Source organism: Natrix helvetica (assembly GCF_964273705.1).
Source record: "Natrix helvetica genome assembly, chromosome: 7".
Classification (NCBI taxonomy): domain Eukaryota; kingdom Metazoa; phylum Chordata; class Lepidosauria; order Squamata; family Natricidae; genus Natrix; species Natrix helvetica.
In genome coordinates, this window is record NC_138558.1 from 780,457 (window position 1) to 802,920 (window position 22,464).

General features: G+C 56.3%; 1 protein-coding gene across 1 annotated transcript; it reads left to right on the forward strand.

Annotated features, from left to right (window-relative positions):
• The first annotated feature begins 353 nt into the window (after positions 1–353).
• Positions 354–17,382, forward strand: CYP26B1 (cytochrome P450 family 26 subfamily B member 1). Its single transcript, XM_081959682.1, has 6 exons — positions 354–695; positions 3,644–3,868; positions 11,734–12,009; positions 12,488–12,643; positions 13,162–13,443; positions 15,432–17,382. The coding sequence occupies exons 1-6, from the start codon at positions 492–494 to the stop codon at positions 15,822–15,824; spliced, it is 1,536 nt and encodes a 511-aa protein (XP_081815808.1). The 5' UTR covers positions 354–491; the 3' UTR covers positions 15,825–17,382.
• Positions 17,383–22,464: the final 5,082 nt, after the last annotated feature.

Consider the following 22,464-nt stretch of genomic DNA (forward strand, 5'->3'; position numbering starts at 1 on the left):
GCGCCGCCTGCGCTCATCCCCGCAAACTGGCGCGGAACGCTGCGGCTCCTCCTCCGACGGCGCCGCCAAACGGAGCTCCCGGCCGCCTCCCCCAGCCGGCCCGCCCCCCGCCCAGCACAGGCGCTCCAGGCAGCCCATCACGTTGGACGGCGCGACCGCAGTAACCCGCTGCAGATCCGGGCCCGGAGTCTCCAGCGCCTCGCAGCCACCGAGCCTCCCGTCTTCGGCTGAGCGGACCCCTCCGGGCGCAGAACATCCGAGAGGGTCCCTTCGGCACTTTGGCCGCGCCTGCCACTCCGTCTGGTCTTCCTCCCAGGGAAAGGGGCGCCCGCCTCTCCATCTGAACACCCCGCTCTTCGGCGGGCAGCAGCGCGCGATCCCCGCAGCGTCTCGCTCCCCGCGCGCCCGGACGAGTCTGCCTCCAGGAGTCGAATCCGGCCGCCTTCCCGCGCGGAGCTTCCGACGGCTGCGGTCCGTCCCCGGCGCGCAAGATGCTGTTCGCCGGCTTCGAGCTGCTCTCTGCGCTGGCCACCGCCGCCGCCTGCCTGGCCTCGCTGACGCTGCTCCTGGCCGTCTCGCAGCAACTGTGGCAGCTGCGCTGGGCCGCCACGCGCGACAAGAGCTGCAAGCTGCCCATCCCCAAGGGCACCATGGGCTTCCCGCTGGTGGGCGAGACCTTCCACTGGCTGCTGCAGGTAAGCGCTGCCGGCACCGGGAAGCCCCGGGCTGGGTGTCCGCGCGGGAGGGAGAGGCGCGACGGGACCGGGCGGCCCTGGAAAGGAGGCGCCTGGCCTGAAGCGCTGCGGCTTTGAAGCTTTGGCCGTCGGTCCCAGCCCTCTCCTCTGCCTCTCCTGCCGGCAGGGGGAGGCTCGCCCCTTCCAGGCTCCATCCAACAGGTAAGGCTGAGGGGCTCCGGTGGAAGCGTGGAACGGATTGTCCCCTCTCCCCTCAGCGTAGCCCTTGCCCGCTGCCCCTCCCTCCCCCTGCTCTCCCCTTCCGGGCAAAGCGCAGCGCGGGATTCCCTCTTGGCCGCCCAGCTCTAGAGCTCTTGCCGCAGAAAGGCCGCCCCACTCGAGGTTCAGCCTACGCAGTTTGCGCCAAGCGGCACAGCCGCGAGCCTCCGAGGTTGGCGGGGAGTCCTCGAGACTTTCGTCCCGCCCCGCTCCGTCGCTCCTATGCCGGGATAGCTAATCCCTCCCCCCTCACATACCGGGCCCGCGGGACTCAGGCTGCCGCCCGGAGCAGCGCCGCTCTCCCCGTCCGCGAGCGGTTGGAATTCCTCCTTGTGTCCCCGCCGTTCTACTGGGAAGCCGAAAGAAACCAGGAAGGCCATTCTGCGGGGCGCTGGGGTCGTGACCCTTTCCTCCTTTTCAGCCCCCTCCCCAATGACAGAAGGACCCCCTCCCTCCCTCCCTCCCTCCCTCCAGCATCTAAAGAGTTAAGCGCCGTCCCTCAATGAGACTCTTCAAAAGAAATGTATCCGATTTTTCACAAGGGGCGCCGAGAAAGGGTCTCTCCTCCCTTTTCCTCAAGGCTCCATCCAGGCAAAAGAAAAAAAAGAGAAAACGTCTAGGGCTAAAAATAAATGTTAAAAAAAGTATAAATCGGAGCCCGCCGAAACCTTCCCACATAAAGGTGCCCTTTGTACAAGGATGGAAATATTGCACAAATAACCCTTTATTAATGCCACTAAAAGCACTTTTAATGATATTTACGCAGATCAAGATCCCGGGTCACCTGAATAGCTGAACTTCACAACTGCGCTTTTGTTTTGTTTTTTTAACCCCCACCCCCACCCCAACCCTTCCCCGACCCCAACTCTCTGCCTCTGAGAGACCCGTGGCGGGAAAGCGGGGCGCCTCTTTGGCGCATGAAGCCTCGGCGGCCTTTCTTCCAAAACGCGCGCGGGAAATACCCTCCTCTTTCGAGCTCTGAAAATGGGGAGGAGGACCCCGCGGGAGGTCCAGGCGCCCCCTTTTGCTTGCGGCTCTTTCCCTCCCTCCCCTGGACCACGCCAGCATCTGGGAAAGTGACCGGGCGTCCCGGTCTCGTCCCGCGCTTAGCCAAAGATACCTGGAGATAAATATTCACCCTCCGCGGAAACGACGAGTCGAGGGCGCGAAGGGCAGAGGGAGGAGGCTGATTCAGCCCCCCCCAGTCGTACTCTTAGAAATTGAATCCCTTCCGCTGCTCCGCGGGTGGGGGTCTCCGTTGAGGGGATCCGGACCCAGGCAGCCTCAGGCTGGGGGAACCCGGTCTCCTCCCCTTCACCTGGCCATCTCTGTGTGGGAGAGGCATTCTGTCCCCCGCCCCAAATGAGAGCTTCCCCTCCGTGTCGGGGAACTTGAGAGGCGCCTATTAGGTAGGTTTTAGTTGAAGACAGGAGGTGGTCTCGATGGCCTTAGGGAACCCTCCTCACTCTAGTGCGCGGCCATACACGCGAAGGGATGGGGAGGCTCTCTCCGTTGCCTCCGATGCAGCAAAGCAGAAATATCGCCCGCCCGCCCGCCCGCCCGCCGGGAGTGTCTGTCAAAGGGGCGCCCACTATTTGCATTCCAGATTCTGCCTGCCCTTCGATGACCCCAGAACCGACCGCTGGCGATTTGGACAGCAACGCTGAAGCCCACCCCGGCAGCGGAGGAAGCCCCCCCACTTCCCCGGGAAGGGCGATCCGGGCTCTGCTTGAGCCGAGGGGAGCCCGCCGCCTCCAGGGAATGCCTGGTGTAAGAAGGCGGTACGTGTTTGCTTGCATGAGTGCGCGCGCACGCGCTGGCCTTCGGCATCCAGAAGCCCGTTTGGACAGCGATTAAAATCAGCCCTCGCACCACCCTGAAGGCGCGAGAGAAGCCCTTTGCCCGCGTCAAAGTTCGGCTTCATCCACACAACTCGCTAAACTCTGGTGAGTTCGGGGTCACAAAATTCCCTTCTCCCGTCCCGTGAATTTGTGCTCCAGCCAGGCGACCGTCTGGCTTAGCGTCCCCGCGACCTTCCGACTCAGAGGCTGACTCGCTTCCTCGGATCGAGGCGAGCGCTTCTGCGCCTGCGTCTGCTTTCCGGGAGCGTGGGCAGCGGGTGGGGAGGGGGCCAAGACGGGCAGAGACGCCCCCTCCCAGCAGGAGCAACCGAAGCCTCAGTTAAGGGCGGTGAAAGTCCTGCGCCTGACGGTCCCCACCGTCTTTGGGCCAGGCGGGGCGGCCCAAGAAATCCCACCCACCCAAAGTCACAAACAGAAGACCCGTTTTCCACGCGCCGGACTTAGACCCGTGGCCAGGGCTTCCCCCTTCCTTTCCCTCACAGTTTAGCCTTTTTGACACCCCATCCACCCGAACAGATGGGAGAGGGCAAAAGATACGGGCTGAGCACGCAAGGGGGGCTCGGGTGGAGGGGGGCATTTGGGCAGGAGCCCCGTCGCTTCAGCAGCCTTTTGCAGCCGCCGCGGGGCTCCCGTCCCGCTCCCCTTCCTCCAAGGGAAGAGCGCAACTCCAGCCCCTCACCCGGACGCGGAAGCTGCCGGAGCCCTGCTGGCGACCCCCGAACTCTACCGGCCTTCCACGCCTCCGGGCTGCAGGGGAAAGTGGGGGGCGGTGGGGGCAGAGAGGCCTCGGGGGAGCCGCCAGGCTGAGCGGCCGCTCTCCTCTTGCAGGGCCCCGGCTTCCAGTCCTCGCGGCGGGAGAGGTTCGGCAACGTCTTCAAGACCCACCTGCTGGGCCGGCCGCTGATCCGCGTGACGGGAGCCGAGAACGTGCGCAAGATCCTGATGGGGGAGCACAGCCTGGTCAGCACCGAGTGGCCGCGCAGTACCCGTCTCCTCCTGGGCCCCAACACCGTGGCCAACTCCATCGGCGACGTCCACCGGCACAAGCGGAAGGTAAGGGCTGCGCGCGGGCCTCTGAGCATCAACAGAGCGCCTTGCGGGAGCGCTCGGCGGCGGGGCGGGGGTCGCCGGCTCTTCCTAGTCGGTCTCGGATGCGCCTTTGCGGAACTTAAAGCAGCGATGGGCGGGGGGCGGCGGCGGCGGGGCTGGGTCGACCGGGAGCTCTTGGCTCCGCTCCGGGAATTCAGGAGACGCGGGAACCGGCCGAAGAGGATGGGCTTTGGGGTCCCGTGCCTCGTGGGTGAGCTGGGCGCTGCTCGGGGGCTCCTTGCCGAGCGCCGTCGGGCCTTCCCTCCGGGGATATGGTGTATGTGTGTGTGGAGGAGAGGAGCTGTGGACGGCCAGGCGTCTGGTTCGTCTCCACCTCGCCGGCGGCACGTGCCGAGGCTGAACTCTAGCAACCCTCCGGGGTGTGTGGGCGGCGGCGGCTGCCGACGGGCGGGGGTGGGCAAGGGCCGGAGCGGTGCTCCCCTGCCTGCCCACGGCCCTCTTGCCCTGCTGGCGGCTGAAGGAGCGGCTCCCGCTGGGAGGGGGGGGGGGAGAGAGACGGGCGGGGTGTCTTTGCTAGAGAGGTGTAAACAGAGGGGTGGTCGCACCGTTCCGGGAAAAAGGCTCCTGCATATCTGGAATCTCGGGTCTTCCTCGTTGGGTGAGAACTTTCGCTACTTTTGCTTAGTAGGAGGTTTTGTGGGAGGCTCAGCGTTACAGCGTCCCCTATCCAGGGAAAGTGCCATTAAAAGACCCTCCCTCCCTCCCCTTTGGAAGAGGCAGCCGTTCCCAGCCATTTAGCTACATTTCTATCCCCCCTCCCGTGAAGGGGGTTCTGGGAACGGTGTGCAGAGGGAGGGGGAGGACTAGTGAAGGGACAAAGAACTTTCAAAGGGATGCCCCCTCCCCTTTAGCCTGCTCCCCCACCCCCCAACCTTGCATCTCCAGGAAGCAGGAGTCTTCTGATGAGATGCAAGAGAACTCTAAGGCATGTGCAGAGTTCTGGTCTTCTCTTCCAACCACATCCTCTTCTTCTCACCCTAAAATATGAAATAGATCCTAGCCACCCCTAAGAATTTGTCCTCCCGCCATCTGCCCACACCCTCTGAATGAGACCCCCTGCCCGTTCCACCCCTGTCTTCCCGGTTCCTTGACTAGAGCCTGTTCTTCCCCCTTGGGGAAGGGGTGGGGGGCAGACCCAAAGGAGAGCAGAAGGGGCCAGTTGGGGGTCCGGCTGTGGGTGGAGCAACTCCATCCACCGTGTGTCTGGGGCGGCCGTGGGGCACCTCCTGCACCAGCCCTGCCCTTTCCCTTACCAGCAGCCTCAGACACCAGCCACTTAGGCAGCCCTTGAGGTGACCCCAGCTTTGCCCCCCCCCCATGGTCTGGCTGACGTTCTTTCACCCCTTCACCCCGAGGAGGCTGGGGTCCCACCAAGAGACGGCTGCACTGGGCTTCCTGTGGCCCCCTGGGGTTGCTAGAAGCACATCTTACCATCTTCCATGGGATCGTTCTTCATTGTCTCCCCCCCACAAGCACCTGGTCAGGCTGAGCCTGGGGGAAAGGTGGACTAAAGGTCCCCCCCAGAAGCTTCTGTGGCTGAGGGGGGGGCTTGGACTGGTCTCCCACCCTCCCTTAACTGAGCCTTGTGGGCCTCCTTTTAGGAAGAGCCTGGGCAGCCACTTGTCTGAAATGGCACAGGGTCTCCAGCTTGAGGGGAGGGGATGAACAAGAACACCAGTCTCTTCTAAAAAAGCCTCTGGTGATGGAGCAGCCACAACTTCTGGTGGCAAGCTGTTCCGCTGGTTAATGGTCCTCAATGTCAGAAATTTTCTCCTTAGTTCCTTCTCTCCTGGATGAGTTTCCACCCGTTGCTTCTTCTTGCTTCTTCTTGTCCTGCCCTCAGGGGCTTGCGAGAATAAATTGACCCCCCCCTCTTCTTTGGGGCAGCCCATCTGGTCTCCCTGTTCATTCAAGTAGACATAACCAAGCCCTGCAACCGATCTTCCTACTTTCAGTCTCTTTAATCCTCCTAGCTGCTCTCATCTCCAACTGACTTGGGAGGCAGAAACCGGAAGGGCTCCGGTGGAATCTGAGGCCGCCAACATCTCATTAAAGGCCAAAGCTTCCCAGACCCTCCCTGGGGTTTCCTGCCGAGATGCTCTGAGGCCCCTGCAGCAGACGGGCTGGGATGGGTGCGGGAAGCAGGGAGGTGATTCACAGAATGCCACTCGTCCTCAGATTATGACCATCCATTCAGCCCTTGTTCAGTCACGCCTTCGCTGGATGAATGCGCCTTACACCTGGTCCTCAAAGTTATGGCGGTTGCAGCATCACTATGGCCATAGGTAGCTGCCTACTCTTACAGCTGTTGGGGTGCCTATTACCCCCCCCCCATCTCAGGCATTTTGGCCACCCTGTGTGGGGATTCTGTTTAGAGGCATCACGGGGGGCTTGGTAGAAGCTCTGGGGCAGCGGTCCCAGTTTAAAAGTGCTGTACCCCCCCCCAGTGCCCCCAGGACTGTGTAGGAGGACCCTCATGTCAAGTGGCCGAAAGGGAAGAGAGTCACTGACCCTGGAGGAAAGGAGGCAGGGAGGGGGCTGGTGGTGGTGGGGAAGCTGGGAATAGCTTGGATCGGGGTTGAGTCCTCGCTTAATAACTCTGGGGACTGCTGGCTTTTATCTTACTTTTATTTATTTATCAAATGTACCTGCTGCTCGTCTCGTCATGAGGCCATTGTTAAAGGAGGCAGTCCTGCTTTGTGACTGCTTTGCTTAGCAATGGAAGTTCCGATCCTGATTACCACCATTAATTGGAGCACATTCACCATCCTCTCTTCAAAACCCTCTGCAAGAACAGGTGGTGCTTGACTTATGACCACAATCGAGCCCCAGATTTCTGTTGCTAAGCGAGAATTTTGCTCCTTTTTAAGACCTCTCTTCCTTGAGTTGTTAAGTGAATCCCTGAAGTGTTAAATTAATCACACAGTTGTTAAGCAAAGCTGGCTTTCCCATTGACTTCGCTTCTCAGAAGTTCGCAAAAGGGGATCACACGGCCCTGGGACACTGTGACCGTCATAAATATGAGTCAGTCGCCAAGGGTCTAAATTTTGATCACATGATTGTGGGGATGCTGCAACCGTCATAAGTGTGAAAAATGGCCATGTCAATTTTTTCAGTGTTGTAAGTTCGAATGGATTTAAGTGATTACTACCTGCAATTCAATCTTTTTCTGATGTTAGCATTGTGCTTACCCGAATCAGGTGTGCTGGGCTAATACACCCTCGAGGCCTTTTGGTCTCTCCATCCCACCCGGGGCTGATTTTCTGCCAGATGCCAGTTCTGGTCTTGCTCAGGAGCAGAGCCTGCCTCCTTACCTGGACTCGCCTTTCCTGGGTACCTGACAGGTGTGTCTTGACCCCTGGCCTTCTCTCACCAACCCTGCCTGCTTGCTACGTTGCTGTTGGCAGGGCAGTGCTCTGCGGTCAGCTGAGAAGTGCCCCAAAAATGCCCGCCTGCTAAATCCTGCCGGCTCCTTCGAAGCCCCAGATTCGCCCTCGGGCCTCAAAGAAATTGCAGCTCAGGAGCGGCTGCCTGTTGTCGCCTGATGCTCCCAGCAGGGCTGGCGTTGACTTTGGTTGGATGTCCCCCCTTCACAACACCCGTTGCTTGCATAGAGTCGGGCTGAATCACCTGCAGGCAGCAACTGGAGGGGGCGATTTGCTTGGTGCCAGTCTGGAAATCTGACCTCTCTCTGGGGCGGGGAGGGGGCTCTCTCCCTTCTCCCCCAGAAACAGCCCAGCGCAAGCAAGCAAAGGCTCGGGGTCACGCATACGTGGCGTGCTTGCCACATCCGGCAGCTCAGACAGTAGCCGAGCAAGAATGCTCCACTGGAGGAGAGGCGCAAAGCCGGGAAATATCCGGTTTTCATTCCAGACGGGGAGAGCGGGAGTTGCCATGCCTCCCCACCTGGGATGAACTTGCTAGCCGTGGGTGGTGGGGGCAGCACGACCCTCCCCCCCTTGGCTTGAGAAGGTACCGGGGGGGGGGGGGGGGCTTCCTCAAAGGGGCAGAAAGAGGGGAAGTGGTTAGGTGTCTGGGGAGGAGGCCTTTGAGCCTGGCATTCGGGCTTCTGTGGAAGGGGGGTCCAGCCTCTGCTGCCCCTCCCCCTCCCCTCCTATTCAATCCTCCTCCTCCTGCAAACCCACTCCCTCACATCACTGATGATGTTACCTAGTTCGGTAATGAAACGTCTGCAAGGAATTCTCCCCCCTCCCTCCCCCACCCCTCTGTGTGTGTTTGTGTGTGTGTGTTTGCACCACCGGGTGCAAAAGGAGGTAGTGAGGCTCGCTGGCACTATTGCCATCAAGAGGGAGCTGCTGCTGGTGGCCCTGCCAGTCATGCCATCTGGACTTGCTGGTGGCTCCATTCCATTCCCTGCCCGGTTCTCCTCTTTTGCACCCAGACCTCCCTCCCTCCAGACGCAGTCAGGAGGCAAATCCCTACAGCCAAGCCCAACATGTGGAAGAGACATCAAGAAGCAGCTAGGAAAAACCACCACGGTCTCTGCAAGCTTGCTGGAGGACTTTCTGAGCCTAATTCTCACACGAAGTACCAACACGCGGGCATGCACACGGGTTACTTTGGAAATGCTTGAATCTGGGTCTGAACTGGCAAATAGTTGCAACTGGGAAGCCGCCTTTTCCACCCTTCTGTGCCCGCCCGCCCGCCCGCCTGCCTCAGAGATGCTCCTGGGTGTAAATGCCATGATCCGAGAAGCTGTGTGGGAATCTGGGCATCTTCTCTCCTTTCCTGTGCCTCTTGGATCATGAGGTCTAGTCACTTGAAGAGTGACTTGGACAGCCTTGGGAGGTTGAGGGGGGAAAGGGAGGGCAGATGCTGTGGTTGTTTCCTCCCCCTCCAGAGGCTGGCATTAAGGCAAGGGACTGGGGAAGCGTCAAAAGCTGGCAGCGGGTGAGCCTGGGATCCAACGCCCAGAAGGTGGGCATTGTGGGTTCCTCCAGACAGGTCTCCTTGTTCCGGAGTTTAAATGCCAAGCCCGGCCATTTAAAAGTCGGAGTTAAGCCGATGCAGCCCGCGGGACCTTCCCCTCCTGTCCCCCGCCCGCAAAGAGGGAGAGTAGTGCCCGCCCCGTTTTCTGGAAGATGGTTTCTGGGGGATCGCGCGCTGGCTCCAGCTGGGAAGCTGCGGAACGCAGGCGGCGAGGTCGCTAGAGGGCGCCGGGCGCCAGCCGCCGCTCGGCCGCGGGATTTCTCTCGGGGCAGCCGGGGCAGAGAGCCGGGGAAGTCCGCCGGCCTTGCGCGAGTCGGGCGGGGAGCTCGGGGGCCTCCTCGGCCGCCCACGGAAGAGGCCCTGGAACCTTGCAGCCCCCCCTGCGAGAGCTCCTGAGCCGGCCTCCCTCCTTCGGGCGCCCCTTTCCCCGGAGCCTGGCTCCCGATGAGGCCGGCCGAGCCGCCCCTTCGCTCCTCGCCGCCGGAGGGACAACGGAGCGCGACGGCTGATCTTCCCAAGGAGGAGACCCCTCGGATCTCCCGCCTGCACACGAAAGTTGGCGGGCCACGGGAAAGCAGCCCTCTGTGCATGGGCAGAGGCTGCCTTCCTTTCACACCGTTCCTAAGGTGCTTTTTTCAAGAGGCAGCTGGACTTTCTGGTTTTTCTTTGAAGACGTTTCGCTTCTCACCCAAGACGCTTCTTCAGTTCTGAGTGAGAGCTGAAGAAGCTTCTTGGATGAGAAGCGAAACGGCTTCAAAGAAAAACCAGAAAGTCCATCTGCTTTTTATTGGGGGGGGGGAGCATCTTTGGGACAATCGTGACCTGGAGGACTGAGACGCCCCACGGACTTTCACACCCAGGTTGTCACTTGTAAGCCAAGCCAAACTCGCGAACAGGGGGACCGAGGTCGGCCAGCCCTCCGTGCAAAGGCTCCGCCCCCCCGACCTGCTCCCCAGGACCCGCCCCTCCTCTTGTGCCTTTCTTGGAGGGGGGCCTGGGCTGCGGCGCCCCACAACCCCGGAACCTCTGGGTCCCGTCTGGTGAAGCAGCCCTTGTTCGTGCCGAGGCCGGGAAAACCCGCGGCTGTTATTTGACTAAACAAAACTTTCGCGAGAGGCGCCTCGCATGTGAAACGCAGGGCAGCCTCCAGGAAAGCAGCATTTTGCACACAGCCCCCCCTCCTGTGTGTGTGTGTGTGTGTGTGTGTGTGTGTGTGTGTGTGTGTGTGTGTGTGTTGCTTGGGAGGTTCCCCCTTGCTCGCTGGTCGCTCTGCCGTCCAGCGCGGAGTGCAGGGCTCCCTTCCCGAATTCAGACCCCCTCCCCAGCCCTCCCTCCTTCCCCGACGTGAGCCGGATGCCACCGCCCCGCCTGACCTTGGCGCGTTCTCCCTGCTGCTGGAGCCGGAGGGAGGGGGAGGGCGGGGGGCTCTGCACGTGTAAGTTAATCAAAAGTAAGCAAACATTCTTTTTCCGCCCGGCCTCTTGGAGGAGGGGGAGGCCGGCAGGGCAGACCGTCAGCAGCCCAGAGGATCTCCTCCTCCTCCTCCTCCTCCTCCCCCGGCTGCTCCGAGAGATGCTACTGCTTGGGCGTGCCCCCCCCCCCGCTAGCGAGGCCCCCCTGGCAGTTTACCTTGGCAGAGGAGGCGGCGAGCTGTGCAAGGCTGGAGGCTGGGCTGTGCGGGTGGGGAGATGGGACGGTGCCTGGGCCCTCGCAGGGATTGGAGGCCAGACGGTGCCCAAGCTGGACATCCCCAGAGACACCTGGACGCCGGCCCTGGTGGAACCAGAGGAGGCAGGCAAAGGAAGGCATCTGCCCTGAGGACCGGGCCAATGCCCTGATCTAGAAGCCCTTCCAAGCTTTGTCAGCATCAGTGGAGCTCTGAGCTTGGTGGTTTCCTTGCAGACATTTCATTACCCATCAGGGCACTGATGATGTTCCCTAACTGGGTCATGAAACGTCTGCAAGAAAACATTGAATCTCAGAGAGCACCAAGGACCCCACAGTCCTCCTCCTCCTCTTCCTCCTCCTCTCCCTTCTAGCACTGATGATATTATCCAGTTGGGTCATGAAACGTCTGCAAGAAAACCACCCAGCTCAGAGAGCACCAAGGAGTTCAGTGACATAAATGGCAACGTTGGCACACAGGGGCAGAAATGTGATCTGCCTTGGTTTGGCCATTGCCCTCTTTATGGTCAAGCAAATCCTATAAAATAATCCTGGTTTTCATATAAGCCATAAACCATGTTGTGGAAGCCACAGTGATTGAAGCTGTGGGAGCCTTAAGCCCAGGCAGGCAGGGATGTCCCTGCAGGGATGGGAAACCCTCAAGAGGACGCCAAGAGTTGTGCAAAGTCTCTCTGCTCCGTGGAGACCCTGGAAGAACACAGAACATAGAACGGCAGAGTTTGAAGGAACCTTGGAGGTCTACTAGTCCAACCCTCTGCCCATGGCAGGAGATCCTATACCTATACCATTTCGGACTTTCTTTGGGATTGATGGGATGGATACATGTGGTCATAGAAAGAATAACAGAATAACATAATTTAACATACAGGAGTTAGAAGGGACCAACCCCCTAAAGCAGGGAGACCCTCTAGTACCATTTCAGCCAAACGGCTAATTTCTTTTGAAAAACTTCCAGTATTGGAACAACCACAACTTCTGGAAGCTGGCTAATAGGTCTCGCTTTGCTCTGCTTTTCACCTCTGGGCCTTGGGGTGAGGTGGGGGGTTGGATCCTGCAGGAGTTGTGTGTGTGTGTGTGGGGGGGGAAGCCCTGAACCATGAAGTGACATCACAGTGACCACCAGGTCAACCTCTCCCTTCTTAGCCCGATGCTCTCTCCTTCCTGCACCTCAGGTATTCTCCAAAATCTTCAGCCACGAAGCTCTGGAGAGCTACCTGCCCAAGATACGGCTGGTGATCCAAGAGACCCTGAGGGCCTGGGGCAGGAACCCCGACCCCATCAATGTCTACCACGAAGCCCAGAAGCTCACCTTCCACATGGCCATCCGCGTCCTCCTGGGGTTCCGAATCCCAGATGGGGAGCTCAGCCAGATGTTTGAAGTCTACCAGCAGTTCGTGGAGAACGTCTTCTCCTTACCTGTGGATCTGCCCTTCAGTGGCTACCGTAAGGTAAGAAAGGGTGGGGCAGAAACCCAGGGGCTTCACCTGTGCTGGACCAACTCCTGGCCTTGTTAAACAGAAGGGCATTTGCCAGTCTCTCCCTGCCCAAAAACCCCACCGGGAAGTCTGGTCCAACCCTGGGAGAAGTTTGCATCCTTGGAGGCAACTCCTGATGGATCCAGGGGGGGGGGGATTGGGGAGGGGATTTTGGTTCTTGTAGTTTAGATGCTTTTAGGGCAGGAATGTCCAATCTTGGCAAGTTTAAAATTTGGGGACTTCAAACTCCCAGAATTCTGGGAATTGAAGTCCAGAAGCTTTGAAGCTGCCGAGGTTGGACACCCCTGTTTTAGAAGGTTCAACACACGACAGATGTCCGGCTATCACCCCACGGAGAGCCCTGCAAATGTGGCTGGGGATTCTGGGACGTGAAGTCTCAACCCAGTGGGAGGGCCTGGGAGTGACCTGATGCTGGATGTCCTTTTCGTAGGGGATTCGTGCCAGGGAGATCTTGCAGAAGGGCTTAGAAAAAGCCATCCGGGAAAAGCTGCAGAACTCCCAAGACAAAGACTACCTGGATGCCCTGGACCTCCTGATCGAAAGCGGCAAAGAACATGGCAAGGAGCTGACCATGCAGGAGCTGAAGGTACCGGTCCCTGGGGCCACTTCTCTCTCCGGCCACTGGGGGTGCTAGATCAGGATGCATAGAGCAGAAGAGGATAGAATAAGAGAGTTCTCGTCTAGCCCCCTCCACTTTTCCCAAAGTCTCAGTATCTTTTTTGTAACGTGGTGACCCAAACTGGATGCAGGATTCCAGGTGGGGCCTTCCTAAGGCTTTATAAAGCATTAGCGAGACTTCATGTGGTTTTGATTTTATGCCTCTGTTTATACAGCCAAGGATTGTATTGGCTTTTTTGGCTGCTTTTGAACATGGCTGGCTCATGTTTAAGGGACCGTCCACCAGGACTGCAAGGTCCCTGTCACAGCGACTGTTTTGGGGCCAGGTCTCACCTGATCTGTACTTGGACCTTTGGTTTTTCCTGCCCAGGTGTAAAACCTGGCTTTCCCCCACATTTATTGTCATGTTGTTGGATAGGATGACATCTTTGCGCTTCAGGAGCTCAACCCGCCAGCCGTGGCTCACACAGCTTCTCTTTGCCCTAGGACGGCACCCTCGAGCTGATCTTCGCTGCTTATGCCACCACCGCCAGTGCCAGCACCTCCCTGGTTATGCAGCTGCTGAAGCACCCGGCGGTCCTGGAGAAACTCCACGAAGAGCTGAGGCACAAGGGCCTCTTGCACAACGGCTGCCTCTGCGAGGGGGCCCTCCGGCTGGAGACCATCCACAGCCTCCAGTACCTGGACTGCGTCATCAAGGAGGTGCTCCGGCTTTTCACCCCCATTTCGGGGGGGTACCGGACGGTGCTGCAGACCTTTGAGCTGGATGTGAGTAGGAGGACCTTGTGTGAAGCCCCCTCCCCTGGCGCTTCTAGGCCAGTGTTTCTCAGCCTTTGGCCGCTTTAAGAGTCTGGACTTCAACTCCCAGAATTCCACAGCAGCAAAGAACTCTGGGAGCCAAAGTCCACACCTCTTAAAGGAGCCAAGGCTGAGAAACACTGACCTAGGTTTACATCAGTGTTTCTCAAACTTGGCGACTTTAAGTCCTGTGGACTTCAACTCCCAGAATTCCCCAGCCAGCTATGCTGGCTGGGGGATTATGGGAGTTGAAGTCCACAGGACTTAAAGTCGCCAAGTTTGAGAAACACTGGTTTACATGAATTGGGAGACAAGACTCCAAGGATAGAAGGGCCCACCCCACGACACCCCCCCCCCCAGCACTCTGGGATGGCATTGCTTTAATTGGGTGCAAAATGATCCATACTTGGCAGCGAAAAATATTTTTCAGGGAGATAATAGGAGCAGGAGGTAAGCAGGAGGACCTTAATCCCAAGTCAACAACTTTGGTCCACTTCTGAGGATCTCCAGAGAGTCTGGAGGGATGAATGTGGTTTGTCTTCTAACGGCTCCCACCCTTTTGCTCATCGTCAACCCATGTCTCTATCCTAAACTGGTTGAAAAGCTCAAGGCTGGGGGCAAAAGCTCTAGCAGCCGCAGAAGGTCTGAAGGCTAAGCTGCTGGGCCTGCCCCTCCCAAAGGGGTGTTGTGGGTTGCAACATCTGGATCAGGTGCAAGAAGTCAGGAGCCAGGACAGAGTTGAAAACTACTACGAATTTATTTCATCTTCCTAAAGACAAGAATCTGATTCTACTAATGGTTGAGGCGAATTGATAAGAGTCAACGGACTTCAAGGCTGTCCTTCATGTCGTCTGTGGGCTGATCGGAGTCAGCTCCTTACAGCAGGTGCCTTCCAACTTGGCGACTTTAAGGCTTGTGAACTTCAACTCCCAACTGGCTGAGGAATTCTGGGAGTTGAAGTCCAAAAGTCTTAAAGTCGCCAACATTGGAGACCCCTGTCCTATCACCTGGCCAGGCTGCCCTTAGGTCTGTTCCTGGGGCTTGTGAATTGATTTCCATGAAGAGTGCTGCTCTGTACAACAATGGTGGGTGAGATGAGTGACTTGTATATTATCTTTTAAACAACATCTGTGAGCGTACAAGATACTCAGATTCTTATGAGGTCCTTTTGTTGTGGGAAGGGAACCTCTTGTTTTGGGCTGAAGGGCTGCTCTCTCTCTCTCCCCTCTTGAAGCCAAGGGAAAAACGTAGGAGGAGGTGGGCTTAGAAGGACCCCTCCTGAAATACAGAGTTCTCAGAGGCATCAGGATTTGGGCGGCTGCAGAGGCATCATTGTAGAAGCCAACACTCTAAATCTGGATAGGAGAAATGAGGGCTAGAGCCAGATGTTGGGATGACATCTGGATGGCTGATGATGGAATTTCCAAGGAGCAAAACAAATCTCCCCGCTTGGTTGTTCCAGTCTGCAGAGCCTGTCATCAAAGGTCAAGGGCTGGGTATCCTTCTGAGTGGGGCAGGCAGATGGCAGAGGCAGTGGGGTGGACGTCTCCTTCTTGGCAAAGCAAACCGCCAGTATACAAACAGTGAACAAGCTCCCCCTCCTTTCTAGCACTGATGATGTTGCCTAGTTGGGTCGTGAAATGTTGGAAAGAAAAGCACCAAGCTCAGAGAGTACCAAGAACCCCATGTTTCTCCTCCTCCTCCTCCTCCTCCTCCTCCTCCTCCTCCTCCTCCTCCTCCTCCTCTCCCTTCTAGCACTGTTTATGCTCCTTAGTTGGGTCATGAGACGTGAGATGGTCTGTGTGCATGGGGCATCTTGAATTTCCTAGGACTTGGGGTTCCCTAAAGCAGCCCCTCCTGTAGCAGCCTCCTAGGACAGCCCTGGTGCACCTGGAGCCTTCGGAGGGACTCTCTGTCTCTCTGTCCCCCCTCCGACAATCCATCTCCTGTTTCTCCAGGGCTTCCAGATCCCCAAAGGATGGAGCATCATGTACAGCATCCGAGACACCCATGACACAGCACCCGTCTTCAAAGATGTGGACACCTTTGACCCTGATCGCTTCAGCCAGGAGCGCAGCGAAGACAAGGATGGCCGCTTCCACTACCTGCCCTTCGGCGGAGGGGTACGGACCTGCCTCGGCAAGCATCTGGCCAAGCTGTTCCTCAAAGTGCTGGCCATCGAGCTGGCCAGCACGAGTCGATTCGAACTGGCCACCAGGACTTTCCCTCCGGTGACCCTGGTGCCGGTGGTCCACCCGGTCGATGGACTCAAGGTCAAATTTTTTGGACTGGATTCAAATCAGAACGAGATCTTGACCGAGAGAGAGGCCATGTTGGGGGCCACCGTGTAGGCTGAAGGCTTCTCTGGGCTGGCCAGATGGAAAAGACCAGAACGGAGAGGGGGAAGGAAGAAGCTCGGCCCACCGCTCGTGATGGAGGAGGCCTGACCTCGGTGGACAAATTTGGCAAAACCGCCTCCAGTGAATATGCCAAAAGCTGTGGGGGTGTTTTACTCTGGGGGCGAAGAGCGGATTCCTCCCTCGTGGCTTCTCTTCGGTTTGTGTTTGAACACCGGCGAGAAGCGAATTGTGTTGACCGTACGTATGTATGTATGTATGTATGTATGTATGTATGTATGTATGTATATACACTTACTTCCAAAGGGTTAATCAGGCCACCCCACGGCAGTTGGGAACTCTTCTTGTCTTTGCTAGTCAAAATGGCCGAGGGAATCCCCGAAGGGCCCCCGGGGGGGGCAGGGGGGTGGAAAGGAGCCCTCCGGGTGGGCATGCTTGGGCTCAGGCATAAAGGCAGCACCCAGGAAGGGAGGGGATCAGGAAGATGGCTGGGGATGGAATCCCCACGTTTTTGGCAGGGCAGGAGACTCTGCCGGGGGTCTCGAGGCACATTTGGCAAAGCTTTGAGGTGGGGCCTGGGGGTTTGCACAGCTGCCCCCAATTCTCGCCCTTCGGAAGTTGCCCAAAGGCAAGTTTTTATCCAGCCTGGTGTGGAAGATCAAGGCTGGAGGAGTCTGAGCTGCTCTTGGGTCGTCTTCTTGGTGGCCCTCAGCCCCAGGCTCAGCCCCAGCTCCCTGAGGAGCCCAAGAAGGTCACTTGAGGCTGTCAGCTGCTGCTTCCTTGCTCCCCTTGTGTCCCTGCAAGCCCCCCTCCACAGTGAGGGTGTCCTTGGGCTCCCCCCCCAGAGAGAGACTCGAAGGCCTTCTTGGAGTCTTCTCAATACCAAGACCGGAAATTTTTCCTTTGCCACAAGTGGCCCCGGAAGATTTTTGAGAAGGGAATTTCATATCTAGCGATCTCTGTCCCTGAGGGGCCCTTGGTGGGCTCTGAGCTGGGTCGTTTTCTTGGAGGCATTTCATTCCCTAACTAGGTAACATCATCAGTGCTAGTGAGAAGTGGGGTTTGCTCATAAACACGCTCTCTACCAGCACTGATGATGTTACCTAGTTAGGTAAAATGAAACATTTGCAAGAAAACAAGCAAGGACGCACCTCATTTCAACTCTGAGCTACAAATATTCTCCTTTATCGGCCTATCCATATACCTGCATGCATTTTATTTAGTCCGGGATAACTCCTGTATGATTGACCGCTCCTAGCTAATATAACTTGACTAAAAATAAAGTAAAATGAAATATTAAAATGTTACTGCAGTGGATTTGCAGAATGAAGCACTTTCGAGACTCAGAATCTGTGTTTGTCTTGTGTTTCTTTGGATCGCTTAGCATAGCTCCCGTTGGTGCGATTATTTTATACAAGAAAAGTGGTGGGCTCGTTTTGTCTGAGTTTATAAACTATAAGTATTATTTTTGTTATTAAGTCAGAATGGATATTTAGTATAATAATGTTGCTGTCTCAAATGTGTGTTATTTAGTAAACTATGAATGATTCCACCGCTTTGCTTTTTTCTTTCCTTCTTTATGGCCAACTTGTCTGTTGAGAAAAAATAAGACAGTTAGCACGGAGCCACACCTGGTGTAGGTGTGTGTGGGTGTGTGCAGGGGGAGGGGCGGCAGAAGCTCTTGTGCAATTCCCTACAACACAAACCTTGTGCAGAATCGGTGCCGGCCCACTTCCCATCAGCCGTGTGGAGTTTAATGTCACATTAAATAAGCACCTGTCGTGTGGGGATACATTTCAGTGCGGTGTGGCTTTTGATGTGTCTGTAATACGGGGCTCAGCCCACCCCGACCGACCCTCCCTTTCCAGCCTCCCTCCCCCCTGGGGAGGAAGAGTCCCAGGGTGCCACACCTCTCACTCTCTCCTGGTGCCATCTGGGGGGTTCACAGGTGATCAAGGACATCTTTGTGGGTGGATCCAAACCTGTGACTAGGGTGGGGGAGGGGAGGGAAGCGTCGTGTGTTGTGTGATCCTATTAAAAAAAATATCCACCTGGCTATTTTATAGATTTCCATCATCATCTTCATCTTAATTTAAAAAATGAATTTAACCCCTTGAGTGTCTTGGATGTGAACTGCTGCCAGGTTGGAAAAGACTTTCGAGATCCCCCCTGGACTGCAAGGAGATCCCATCAGTCGATCCTAAAGGAAATCCACCCAGGCAGATCCTGAAGCTCAAATATTTGGCCACCTAAGGAGAAGAGAGAACTCCTTGGAAAGGACCCTGAGGTTGGGAAAGATGGGGGGCCAAAGGGGGAAGGGGAGGGCAGAGGAGGAGGGGGCTGGGGAGGCTCAACAACACAACAAAACGTGGATTTGGGGAAACTCCAGGAGACAGGGGAGGACGGTGTGTGTGTGTGTGTGTGACGTCTGTGGTTCATGGGGTTGCAAAAAGTAGGTCACAACTTAGTGACTGGACAACAGCTGATGCCAAATCCTGTTGGTGGGATTTAGCCTTCTGATGTGCTTTGGGGGTGGGAGGGCCCCAGGGGCCAAATGAAAGGGAAGGGGGGGGTTCCTGAGCTCTGGAGGAGAGCACCCTCCGCCTCCCAGAGTTTCATTGCTGGAGGGGTCAGAGAGCCCTGGGTCTGGACGGCCTGAGGAGTCTTTCCTAGGGCAGGGCTTGGACTAGAGGACCTCAGAAGCCCCTTCTGACCCAATGGTTCTATGTTTCTCAGCGATCTCTAAGATGCATCAGCTGCTGCCTTCCACCACAATACTAAAGCGCTACAGTTGGTTTTTGACACCCTGTTGTATAACTTTACGAAGATGTTTAGGGAGGTGGAGGCTAAAACATATGAGGAACGGGGGCAGGAACTGGGTTGAATGAATGTCTAGTTTAATGAAGAGAAGGACCAGGGGGGGACGGGACATGATTATTTATTTATTTTTTTATTTTATTTATTTTGGTTTATCAAGCATGTATGAGAAAACAAGGAGAAGTATGAATGTAGCATATAGACATATAAGTATAAGCAGATATATATATACATACATAAGACATGGGTACGGATAAATGGGGACATTGGGACAGGGGCGGTGGGCCCACTGGTGCGCTTATGCACACCCCCCCTTAGGGACCTCTTAGGAATGGGGTGAGGTCCACGGTAGAGAGTTTACCTTTGGGGGTTTGAGGCTGTAACAAGGGGGTCCGCTGGCAGCAGGCTTTCCATATCTCAGGGGCCGCCATGCCCTCCTGAAGTCCTGGAAGTTTTTAAGAAGAGGCTGGTCAGCCATTTGTCCAAAATTTACCTAGGGTCTCTTGCTTGAGTAGGGGGCTGGACTAGGGACTCCCTTCCAGCTCCATTCGGATTGATTCCCTTCCCTCCAAGGTGCTGAGATGCAATCAGAAACGATACTTCGGATTTGTTTCCCTCCCACTCAGAGCAGAACCGAAGCACAAGGAAGAGCCGAAAGAAAAGTCTCCAGGGGGGGGGGGGGGGCTGGCTGGCTGGCTGTCCCTAATGGCTTTAAGGCGGCGCCACCCACTAGGCGCTGCTGCTGCGGTGCTCGGAGGCCCTTTCGCGGGACCCGCCTCTGCCCCTTCCTGCCTCTCCACCCCCCCCCCGCCCCGTGGTCGTGCAAGGACCCTTCGCTTCCTTTTCGCAGGGACCGGTTGGGGTGGGGGGGGGACAAGAGGCGCCCGCGGGCGGCTCCTCGGAGAGCGACTGAGAAGGGCAGGCGCGCGCTCGACGTGTCGGGAGCCCAGGAACCTCCGGGTCGCGCCAGGGAGACGCGCACCTGCCGAGCGCTCCCCGCAGCTTCTGCCCAGCAGCCACAGAGCGGCCCGGCGGAGCGCTGGTGCTCCGGATCCGCTTCGCTTGCACGCCTCTGTCCCGTGCAAGGCGACTCAGAGGATCGCCCGTCCCGTCCCCGTCCCCTTCTCCTTCTCTTATTCCCTTCCCTTCCTCTTCTCCTTCCCTTCCTTCCCTTCCCTTCCCCTTCCCTTCCCTTCCTCTTCTTCCTCCTTTCCCTTTCCCTTCCCCCTTCTTCCTTCCCTTCCCTTCCTCCTTTCCCTTCCCCTCCCTTCCCCTCCCCCCTTTTAAATGTTGGCTGGAGAATTCTGGAAGTTGAAATCCACACCTCTTAAAGTGGCCAAGGTTGAGATACATGGTCGAGACATGTGATGGTGAACCTATGGCACACATGCCATCACCAGCTGGTCTTTGCGGGAACCAGTGCCAAAAAATGGCCTGAAAACAGCCCCTCAAAAGGCCAAAAATACCCCCAAAACAGCCTGAAAATGGGCTGAAAAATGGTCCACGTGCCCACGTGTCCCGGTTTGGGTGCCGAAAAGGCTTCCCTTCCCTGGTGTAGACCCTTTGATCAAAGTTGCTGGTTTTCATTTTAACCGCTTTGGATTTGGGGAACAAGTGGATGAAATATGTACCGGTACTTTACGGTGGGTATAAAGTTGGATCGGATCGAACAGAGTCCATTCAGCATCTGCTGTGATATATTAAGGGCCTAGAACTGCATTAAATCAGGTGGATCCCAAACAGCTTTTCTGGAAATGCTTTATGGCCACTCTTGGAATGTCTAAACGGCAGCATTATATAGGAGTCAGGAGGTGTAGGGTAATTATTCACACGGGCATTGGCACTGTGGAGGAGGCGGGTGGGATACTCCCCAGGCTCTGGGGCTCTGAGGATTAAAGAGTAGAGCAGAGGAGAGAAGAGAAAAGAGAATCCTACTGTTGAGGCCTTGGAGGTCCCAGCCCCTGCTCAGCCCCCAAAACTAGATCATTTCAGAAAAGTCTATTCTTAAAGACCTCCCAGTAATGGAGCACCCACAATCTCTGGTGGCAAGCAGTTCCACTGGTTCTCCCTGTCAGGAAATTCCTCCTTAATTCCAGGTTGCTTCTCTCCTTCATTCGTTTCCATTTGTTACTTCTTGTTCTGCCTTCAGGGGCTTTGGAGAAGAGGTGGACCCCCTCCTCTTCTTTGGGGCAGCCCCTCAAATATTGGAAGGCTGCCCTCATGTGGCCCCCCTCCCCCCAAAGGAAGGTAACAGAGTTCTGTTCTTGGTTGGGAATGAAGCCTGGGCTTCCTTGTCATCTCCTTTCAGGGCACAATTGGACAGGAGAGCTGTGAGAATCAACCATTCCCGTCCAACTCCTCTGCCACCAGATTTTCTCAGGAAGACCGAGACCACCCAACCCTTAGAAATGTGTGGAATGGGGAACACTGGATTCAATTAAAACCCCCAATAGTGCCACAACAACAGGCAAACAATGACATTAAAAGACGCGTCTCTCTTCCCACCAAATTCTGGCCCAGCCATCCTGAAAGAGGCTTCTTCAAAGAATAATAAAATTCCAGCCTTGGCTCTTGCCAGTTCCTGCTCAGATTGGATGCTCCCAAGGCCAGGAAGGTGGCTGTGGGGCAAGCAGAGGAAATGTGGGTCTCCCCTCCCCACATTGCTACCCCATTGCAGGAAGTCAGCAGTTCTCCTGGGCTGTGGCTCTGGCACAGTTTGGGCTTCCAACTCAAGCAGGGGTTGTTGTGCAAGAATAAATAAAAATGAAATCCATCTGGAAGGAAGGAGGGAGGGAGGAGGGAAGAGGGAAAGAAGGAAGGAAGGAGGGAGGAGGGAAGAGGGAAAGAAGGAAGGAAGGAGGGAGAAAGGAGGGAAGAGGGAAAGAAGGAAGGAAGCAGGGAGGGAAGGAAGGAAGGATGGGAGGAGGGAAGAGGGAAGGAAGGAAGGAACGAGGGAGGGAGGATATTGGGAAGGAGGGAGGGAGGGAAGAAGCAGTGGAGAAGAGATAGAGGGAAGGAAGGGAGGGAGGGAGGATATTAGGAAGGAGGGAGGGAGGGAGGAAAGAAGGAGTGGAGAAGAGACACCACTGTCTAGTGGTGTGGAAAGGAGATTTATTTATTTCCCAAAGCAAAGAGCTTTGCCTTGGGGGGGGGGCAGCTACAGAGCAAATGGAGTACAGAGAGGTTGTTTTATAGGGGAGCTTGTCCTGGGAGGGGAGGTTTGTAGGTGCTGATCTCTAGGGTGACACTTGAGGGGTGTGGGGGAGGAGTAGGTATTGACCCTAGAGAAGGGGGTTGGTTAAATCAAGCGATGTGGTCTCTTTGTTTGAACTGTGAGCGTTATAATGATGTTTACATCGTATTAATTGAGTTTTGTGTGTTTGCTTGTGTGTGTTTACAATTTGAAATAAGTGTTTAATTAATTCTTAGGTTTGGGTAAGATTAAAGGATTTCGGAGACCACGAATCAGTAACTTTGTGGAGACCTGGGTCAGTTAACATGTGATTCCCTAGATCATGTTTCTAGCACAGTTGTAAAAGTTATAAATTTGGGAGAATGAGGTCATCAGGACCCACCCTCAGCCTGAGTCAAACCATTGAGGGGGAGGGGATAGGCATCCTCTTCCTTCCACGCCGCCCAGGGTGAGGATGGGCAGGAGGGTCGTCTGTCAGGCTGCCCTTTTATTACACACTTAGGGAGTTGGAATAACTTACCAAAACTTTCTATTTTAACACCAAAAAATATGGCGCCCTCCGAGCGGACTCTGGTTGAGACTGAATCCAGGGCTTTGTGGAATAAAGCCCCCATCCAACTTCCC

Excerpts from the sequence above, each read along its gene's own strand:
- CYP26B1 (XM_081959682.1), top strand. The coding sequence starts at position 492 with ATGCTGTTCGCCGGCTTCGAGCTGCTCTCTGCGCTGGCCACCGCCGCC. Across the intron at positions 3,869-11,733 it reads TCCACCGGCACAAGCGGAAG|GTATTCTCCAAAATCTTCAG; the intron begins GTAAGGGCTGCG and ends CCTGCACCTCAG. Across the intron at positions 12,010-12,487 it reads CCTTCAGTGGCTACCGTAAG|GGGATTCGTGCCAGGGAGAT; the intron begins GTAAGAAAGGGT and ends TCCTTTTCGTAG.